General features: G+C 38.3%; 1 protein-coding gene across 2 annotated transcripts in view; it reads left to right on the top strand.

Moving 5' to 3' along the window:
- Positions 1-9,123, top strand: part of itih5 (inter-alpha-trypsin inhibitor heavy chain 5) — a 20,829-nt gene that overhangs the window by 4,856 nt on the left and 6,850 nt on the right. For both annotated transcript variants that reach the window (XR_002920771.2, XM_024286803.2), the window contains exons 8-10: positions 3,861-4,032; positions 4,139-4,448; positions 8,129-8,811. Coding sequence is in view for 1 of the 2 variants with exons in the window: in XM_024286803.2 (XP_024142571.1) it covers positions 3,861-4,032; positions 4,139-4,448; positions 8,129-8,811 (1,165 nt within the window). In the remaining variant the exon portion in view is untranslated. The remainder of the gene's footprint in view (positions 1-3,860; positions 4,033-4,138; positions 4,449-8,128; positions 8,812-9,123) is intronic.

The following is a 9,123-nucleotide window of genomic DNA, read 5'->3' as shown; positions in this document are numbered from 1 at the left end:
TTTCCCTTCAGATGTATTTAAAGATCTGCTCTAATGACAGTTGTGTTTTTGATATTTTTCACATCCTTGTAGCATTTCTCTGATGATGGAGGACATATCTGATAAAATGAACATTTCTGAGGGATTTTTACTTCTAATTGTTGTGACTCAGGAGCAGACGCGAAAATGCAGCTTAAAAAAGAGTTTATATCTGATGTGAAAAATACTGCACGCTCCATTGTGATGGATCCACTTACAGACGACTAGATCCATGTACGTCTACATTGGTTACAATCAGAGCATCAGGCATTAAACTGGTAAATTATTAAAGCTGCAACCCGAACCAGACTAAAAAGATAAAACCCCAGATTTAGAAAGACTTTGAGGGAAATAACAGTAAAGTTTTGTCTCTGTAGACACAGTTTGATTTTTATCTGCTGAAGAAATCTGTTGTTTAGGGGAAAGTGAGATTTTAACAAACTGCTGGTATTTCAGTCACTGAACATCAGGAGAAGTGATGTTTGATGTAAAAAAAAGGAACACTGACACAACAAAATGTCTGTTTTATGGATTCAATTGCTTCTAACGATTCAAATGATTCAAATGCTTCAAATTATTGAATAGCTTCAAAAATATTCAAATGATTCAAATGTTTCAAACAATTCAAACAATTCAAATGATTCAAATTCTTCAAACGATTTAAACGATTCAAATGATTCAAATGCTTCAAACGATTCCAATAATTCCAACAATTAAAATTATTCAAACAAGTCAAATGCTTCCAATGATTCAAATTATTCAAACGATTTAAATGCTTCAAACGGTTTAAATGCTTCAAATGATTCAAATGCTTCAAATTATTGAATAACTTCAAAAATATTCAAATGCTTTAAACAATTCAAAGGATTCAAATTCTTCAAGTGATTCAAACGATTCAAATGCTTCAAATTATTTAAATGCTTCAAACGATTGAAATAATTCCAGCAATGAAAATTATTTAAACAATTCAAATGATTCAAATTATTCAAACGATTCAAATGCTTCAAATGATTCAAATTATTATAACGCTTCAAACGCTTTAAACGATTTAAATGCTTCAAGTGATTTAAATAATTCAAATGCTTCAAACAATTCAAATACTTCGGCTCTAATTAAGAATAAAATGAAAAGTATTTGTCTTTGGAATGATCTGAACCCTAAAATATCAGATTAGGATCTGGATTAGATTATTTTGATCGACGCCTCCTTCAGTAGCTTCTGCTCTGGACCTCCTGCTGGTGTTGATGTTTGCTGCTGGTCGTGGTTCTCGTGAACATCTGCCGCGCCCCAGTCGCCGTGGCGATAGCAGAGTTGTTTACTGGAGGGAGCCAAAGTAAAGCCTGGAATCAAACTTCCAATCCAGATGAGCCTGAGCGGAGGACTGAGAACAGATGTGAGGGAATCGTGTCTTCACGCTGAAGCAGATCAAAGTCTGACCTTCCAGCAGAAACAGGAACTCTTTCCCAGGACAGTTGGAGAACGTCTTGAGGATCGTTTTGACTCGTTTCCTTTATTATGGAGTTTTTGAGAACGCCTGGATCGGAAACGTGCCGCCTCCTCCTCCCTCCCACGCTGAAATATCAATATCAGAGCTTTTCCGTGGTCTGGAAGGAGGAGATCCTCTCAGGAAAAGGCTGATCTGTGCAGCTGCTGCCAGGAGAAGACATCAGAGCAGAAACACGCAGCTGATCTGTGAGGGAGGAAGGTCACTGCCTGTGTGGTAATGGAACAGCTCAGCCTCCACCCTTTGACCTGGACCCCCACCCACCATCAGCAGAGAGGAGAAGAACCAGAGGAAGAAAGGATCGCTTGTGGTTCTGATCCCAGAGACAGAACCCATTAGGACCCCCTCCAGAGCTGAAGATGCTTTGTCTTTTCTGACTTTACCATAAATGAGGGCGCTCAGAAGGCGGAGTCAGGGTGGAGCTCAGGGTGGAGCTCAGATCCATCAGGACCGCATTCAGACTCACTTTGTTTTGCTTAGAAATGGCAGAAACAACGACTAAAGTTTGTTAAAACTGAGGAAACTGCGACGAGAAACATCTATAAGAGACTATCTGAAGATAATGACTGAAACTTTAATCTTTAATAAACTAAAACAACTCAATAAAAGTTTAAAGTTGGTCCATAATGAGGCGAAACCACAGAAAGAAGGTCAATCATGCAAAAACCAGAAACTACTTTTTACCATTTTCCATAGTATAAATTAGTATTTTTAAACTGGACACAGTACTTTATGTTGCTCTTTATTTAGTGATCGAGTTCTTCTCATGCGCTCGTCTTCAGAGTCTGCTTAAAGTTTTTCAAAAACTTCTTAAAGTCTTTTCAAGGTCCTTTCAAAGTGTGTTAAGAGTATAATCAGTGTTTTCTGAAAAGACTTTCCAAAGATTTTTTAATGTCTTCTCAGATTTTCTCATTTTTTTCTGAAGTCTTTAGTGTTTTTGGAGTTTTACCAGAAAAAACAAATTCTCAAAATCTTCTCAAAGTTTTTTTTAAGTTTTCTGAAAAAAGTCCTTAATCTTTTGAGTCTTTTTGAAGTTTTCTATTTTTTTATTGAAAAAAATCTCAAAGTTTTGTAATTTTTTTCTTAAAATATTCTCAAAGTTTTCTTACGTTTTCTCAAAATGTTCTCAAAGTTTTCTCAAAAATCTTTTTAAAAAGTTCTCAAAATATTTTCAAAGTTTTATAATTTTTTCTTAAAATGTTCTCAAAGTTTTCTTAAAATGTTCTCAAAGTTTGCTCACTTAAAAAAAATGTTCTCAGTTTTCTCAAAAATCTTTTTAAAATGTTCTCAAAATATTTTCAAGGTTTTCTAATTTTTTCTTAAAATCCTCTCAAAGTTTTCTTAAAATGTTCTCAAAGTTTGCTTACTTTAAAAAAAAATGTTCTCAGTGTTCTCAAAATTCTTTGTAGAATTTTCTCAAAGTTTTCTCATTTTTCTGTTTTCTCAAAATTTTCTCAATACCTTTTTAAGTTTGTTTTTTTTCATTGTCATCTTCTCAAAGTTTCATCACTTTTTATACTTTCTGAAGTCCTCTCAAGGGTTTCTTAAAGTTTTCTTTTGTTTCATCTTTTATTTTTCCTTTTTGAGGAAGTTTTGAGAGGACTTTGAAAAGATTTTTTGGGAAAACTCAAAAAAATACTAAAAAGACTCCAGAAAAAGACTGAGAAAAGTCATTTTAGGAAGAAACTGAGGCTGAAATTTTTATTTTTTTAAGTTTTTTTCTTCAAAGTTAGTAGAAAGTGAACGAATCTGTTGTGCTACAGAATTTAGTAATGTATTCCACCAGCACCAGATTAAAGAATGAAAGAATTTAAGTGTGTGATCATTAGTTAATGGGTTTTTTTGATGGTGACACCAACGTTTCTAGTAGGTCGATGGAAACGTGACGTGAAGCTAAAGGCTAACAGAAGACCTGGACTGTTTGGAGCCCAGCGAGTCGTAAACAGACATTTTCACTGTGATGGTTTGGAGTCTGTTTGATTTCAGGCTGTAATTTAAACCTCCCTGTAAACGATGAGCCTGTTTGTGCTGCAGGACTGTTGCAGCTCAAAGCGAGGAAGTTTTGGATGTAATTTTAGATTATTATTAAGGATTATTATAATATTATTGAAAAAATCTATTAAATATTTATCTAAACACAGAAATAAGTTGATATTTGGTCCCTAAATAAAAGTCGCGACATCATTACAGTGTCACAGGCGACTCAATGAGTCCATCAATGTGTTTCAATCACTCATTAAGTATATTTTCAAAATAAAAGTCCTGTATTAATAACAGATACTGATTTATCACCTCTTATTTTCCATGTTTTCTGATTGTTTCTCTTTGTGACTCTCAGACCAAAGATGCTCTGTTCACCATCCTGAAGGACCTGCGACCTGGAGATCATTTTAACTTCATCAGCTTCTCCAATAAGGTCAAAGTTTGGCAGCCGAACCGTCTGGTGCCGGTGACGCCACTCAACATCAGAGACGCCAAGAAGTTCATCCTCCTGCTGATGCCCACCGGAGGTGAGAGATGTTTACGCTCTATCTTCAGGGATTTGACTAAAGCTATCAAAGAGTTGTTGGAGTTACAGATTTCTATGCCATTGTTTTTTGTTTTTCGTCTCTGTAGGCACCAACATCGATGGCGCCATCCAGACGAGCTCCTCCGTGCTTCGGGACTACCTGTCCGGGTCTGACAGCGGTCCGAACAGCGTCTCCCTGATCATTTTCCTGACGGACGGACGGCCCACCACCGGAGAGGTGCAGTCGGCTACGATCCTGGGGAACACGCGCTCAGCCGTGCAGGAGAAGTTCTGCATCTTCACCATCGGGATCGGTAACGACGTGGATTACCGGCTGCTGGAGCGCATGGCGCTGGATAACTGCGGGATGATGAGGCGGATCCCCGAGGAGGCGGACGCCAGCGCCATGCTTAAAGGGTACGGTTGGGTTTCTTTTTAGCCGTGAGCATAAATCCGTTGGAGGAATAGTTTATGTAATCAACCATTGGATTCTAATTGGTAAAGCCTAAAATAGGGCCGATACTCTTGCCAGAGTTTGCTTTGCCCACCTCACAGCAGACCATTCGGGTGGGACAATGTGAAGGAAATGCATTACCATCCACCCTCGTGAAATCAGGCCAGAGCCTTCGCCGTCACTTCCTGGTACGTCTACCGCGATTGCAACCCATCGACGGCGATTTGTCCGAGTCGTCTGAGTCACGTTTCTAGAGGAAGTAGTGTCAACCAACCATGAGTGAGCTCGTTCTGGCTTGTTCGAAGCCCAAACCCCTCCCAGTAAAAACGGCATGGAGGAATCTGTCAATCAAACGTTCAAGGCGGGGCCAGCGGGAGCCTCATACTTTTACTGAGACATCTGATTGGTCAGTTTATAACTTAAATAAAGAAAAAAAAAATGTAAAAAAAAATGAGGATTTGAAAGAACGTGTTAAGAAGGAGAGGAGTGAGAATGGTTAGTCTGACAAATAAAAGGAAATAGAATGCCATCTGTTAGTTTATCCTGAATGTTGAGTTGTTGTCATTTCTGAGTTAGTAATGATAATCAGCTCTCCCTTGAAAAAGAGTGAGTTTTCCTGGTAAAATAAAGGTAAAATAAAAACATAATTAAATAAAATAAAATATATATATATATATTTTCAAACTAGTTAGATAGCTAGATGATTATCTTGCTAATTAACTAGACATTTAGCTTTCTAGATAAAAGATAGTTAACTATCCATCTAGCTAGATAGTTGGCTAGCTAGCTAAATAGCTAGATATTTATCTATCTAGCTAGCTAGATCAATAGTTAGCTAACTAGACAGACATTTAGCTTTTTAGGTCAATAGAGAGATAGTTACCTATCTTTCTAGCTAAATTGTTGGCTACCTAGCTAAATTGTTAGCTAGCTAACTAACTAGACGTTTAGCTATCTTGCTAGCTAGTTAGATAGTTAGCAAGCATTATGACAAACTTTTAAAACCCTAAAGGAACAAAGCTAAACTCGTCTAAAATGGGCTTTAAATGCCCTGACAGTGTTACATATTATGATCAAACTGGTTTTAAAAGTTGTATTGATTTATTTTTCTAAACAGACATAAACATTAAAGGCTATAACCTGCTTTTAGAACCGGCTAAATAATTTTTAGAACATCAGAGACTTATGACTTTTAGCCAAATTATTTTTTGAAGAGAAAAATTGCCTCAATTAGGGAAACTGATCCCGGTCTGCTCTAGTAACGTAATCTGGATGCTTTTAGGCACAAATAAGCTAACTGTAACCATTTTTAATCTTATCTAATCCTAGATTTGACTGAAATAAATTCAAATGTCATGACAACACTTTCTCCAGTCCACCTTAAAATCACTGTCCAGTCTTTTTTTTTTAAATAATCTGGCGCTTATGACTCAAAATGTCCAGTTATGGTTTATATTATTATTTTTGTTGTTTTCTAAAATGCTGTTAAACTCACTCAAGAGCAAAGATGTACTTCTCTTTGTAAAGAGATACTTCAACTTGGTTAAACAGTTTAAACTTAGACTAAATTCATCTTAATCTTGGTGCTCTAAATTTGAACTAAATTTTAAAAATAGCCATAAACTGATATGATTTCTGCACAATCAGTTTAAATAATTAAAAACAAAGTCTAGATTCTCATCTGTTTTTGCTCTGCAGAAAAAAGTTTTTCATTCTGTGTTTGGTGAATTTTTAATTGAAACTTGGTTTTAAAAATTGTTCAAGAGCCAAAAAATTTGTCAGTCTGTGTTTAATTTATCCTGAATGTTAGTAATAATTCATATTTTCAAGTGTTGCATAAAAAAATGACAAAATGTTTCAGTTTTGTTGAGCTTTTTCTTAGCCAAAAATCTGTCAGTAAAGCTTTAAATCAAAGTTTGATTTACATTTTATACAAAGTTTTTACGCGGTACCAGCAGCCGTGTTGTAATGCTTCATAAGTTTCCCTTACGTCTTCCTTTCTCCCGTCAACGAGCCCGTCTATCTCTCACCAAAGGGACCGTAGACGGTAAATGTGACGGTGCTGAAAACAGACATCTTTAATTAACTTAAACATGAGGCAGACAGCAGCAGCCTCCCTCTCTCTCTGTCCCACAAAAAACCCCTCTCCTTCCTTTCTTCCACCCTCGGACACATCAGGTGTTTGTTCAGCCGCGCAGGAATGCGTTGGTGTTGTGAAACCAGCGTCTGAGTTCACAGGTAGACTCTGATAATGGTCCCGTCCCACTTAAACAAACACGCCGGTTCACAGGTGAGGAACTTTACTGCCCTGTGACACAGTTAGGAGTGTGTGCTGATACCTGGGGGATTTCCCTTCTCTTAAAAAAAAAAAAAAGAGGAATAATCTTTGAACACAGAAACACGTAAAGAACTTCATTTCCATCCCCTTATTGATTTTCTGCAAAAATGTCTTCATTGTGTTCTCATTTCAAAAAGATCTAATTCCTTATCCAACGTATACACCAAGTTAAAACAGGATTCCATCCATACATCACTGTAATTCAAGTCTCTGATTGGTCAAAATTCAACTGGTTTAAATTTCAGCTCATTTTTACGGCAGTGTATTTTGGACGTTAAAAAAATTACTTTTTTGGATTTTTAACATGTTCATGTAGGATTGTTCTCATAGCAGAGGATCTGCACACAATAATTTACGATTAAAACTGTGTTTTTGAGTATTTGTTACTTCAAATCGCATTGGATCAGCAAAGCGGATGCTCGAAAATCCCCAGACTAATGAGGCAGTTACTGAAATGGGCGGAGCCAAAGTATCCTCTGGCCCGCTCATGCTGAGGTGCGCGAGACATGATGAGCGTTCAACACGAGTGTTGTTACAAATTCCAATCAAAACTGTACGACTGGAGAGGAATATTCAACCAATATTGCTCTGTGTTATTTTTGTGTCGCTAGTGTTAGCTTGAGGCTATAAACTTGTGCTTTCTTTAAGCTTTGAAGGCCTATTTTGGCATTTATTAAAGTTTTTCAGATATTTAGAGTTTAGCTAATATTTCAGCTACATGCTAGCTATTTTGGCTAATTTAGGAATTTTTCTGTTTTTTTTTTTTGTCAATTTTGGAGTTTCGGCTGCATGCTAGCTATTTTGGCTAGCTTAAGTTTTTTTCATTTCTTTAGGCTAATTTCACATTTAACTAATATTTTAGCTGCCTTTCAGTTTCAGTGATATCAGCTCTTAGTTCCAGTGATTTCAGCTATCAATTTCAGCATCTGCAGCTATCAGCACTAGCATCTTCACCGGCTAAATTCAGCTTACAGCATTCACACTAGCATTATCACAGGTAGTCCTATATGTCTAGTTTTTAGTTCGTTTAAAGGTAATGATGGTTAAGATGTGTGTTTTACATCCAGTTTGCGCATGATTCGATTAGTCGACTAATCGGAAAAATAATTGGTGATTAGTCGATTATTAAAATAATCGTTTGTGGCAGCACTCGTTTACATAGACTTTTCATTGGACGTAACCACTTGAACTGGCGTTTCTGAGCCTAGTGTGAACGTAGGTCTGCAATTTTTTTCTCCCCCTGTTTCTATATTTGTATTCAATCATTTACAATGCCGCCTAAACCATCTTTGTGTTCCTCTCCAGGTTCTACGATGAAATAGGAACCCCTCTGCTGTCCGACATAAGGATCAACTACACAGAGAGCACGGTCGGATACGTCACCCAGAACCTTTTCACCAACTACTTCAACGGCTCTGAGATCGTCATCGCCGGGAAGCTGACGAACTCCAGTGCAGAGTCCCTCCACGTGCAGGTCACCGCCAGCAACAACGACAAGAGCATCGTCCTGGAGACCGACGTGCCTTTGCAGCATCGACAGCTGGAGACTCGGAGGCACGTTAAGGAGGCCACCGCCGCAGTGGCGGCAGGAGCCAAAGCCCCAGCGTCAGGGTCGCTGTCAGGACTGGGCCTCCCTCTTGGTTCCATCGCAGAACACTTTGCAGAGCGTGTCTGGGGTTTCCTGAGCGTCAAAGAAGGGCTGCGGTCGCGGCTGCGCAGTACCACCAGCAGAGAGAGAGAAGATCACATCCAACAGGCCACCAACCTGTCCTTGACCTACCACTTCCTCACTCCACTCACAAACATGGTGGTGGAGAAGCCTGTGGTCCTAGCTGATGGAACTATGGAACCAGCCTCTACTGCAGCACCAGGGGGGGGCGAGGCTCCACCTGCTGCCAATGACCTACCAGGTGAAGCCGATGGTGAAACAGAACACGAGCCACTCAGGAGGCTGGGCAGCCAGACTGCCCCTTTGACCAACGTACTGGGTAAGATTCCAAAGTATTGGCTTTGTACTGGACGAGTTACATCCAACCAGTCTGATGTTAAAATTGTGTATTTTAAAACTTCACGTCTACTAATCAACAGCAGATGCAATATTTTCCCTCTTTAAGACTAAATCAAACCGATCCAGATTGGTCTGAGACGAGTTTAAGACACTTTCTTCAAATATTTTGAAACATTTTTGGCTGTAAATGTCGTTTTCTAATTATAGTCAACACTCATAGTCAGCTCACCTTAGCACTAACCGTTTGTGTGACAGAATGAAAGTCTTTATCTGAATGGGTTTGTATGATGGA

The sequence above is a fragment of the Oryzias melastigma genome, linkage group LG23 (assembly GCF_002922805.2).
Source record: "Oryzias melastigma strain HK-1 linkage group LG23, ASM292280v2, whole genome shotgun sequence".
Lineage (NCBI taxonomy): Eukaryota > Metazoa > Chordata > Actinopteri > Beloniformes > Adrianichthyidae > Oryzias > Oryzias melastigma.
This window is presented reverse-complemented; position numbering and strand designations above follow the sequence as displayed.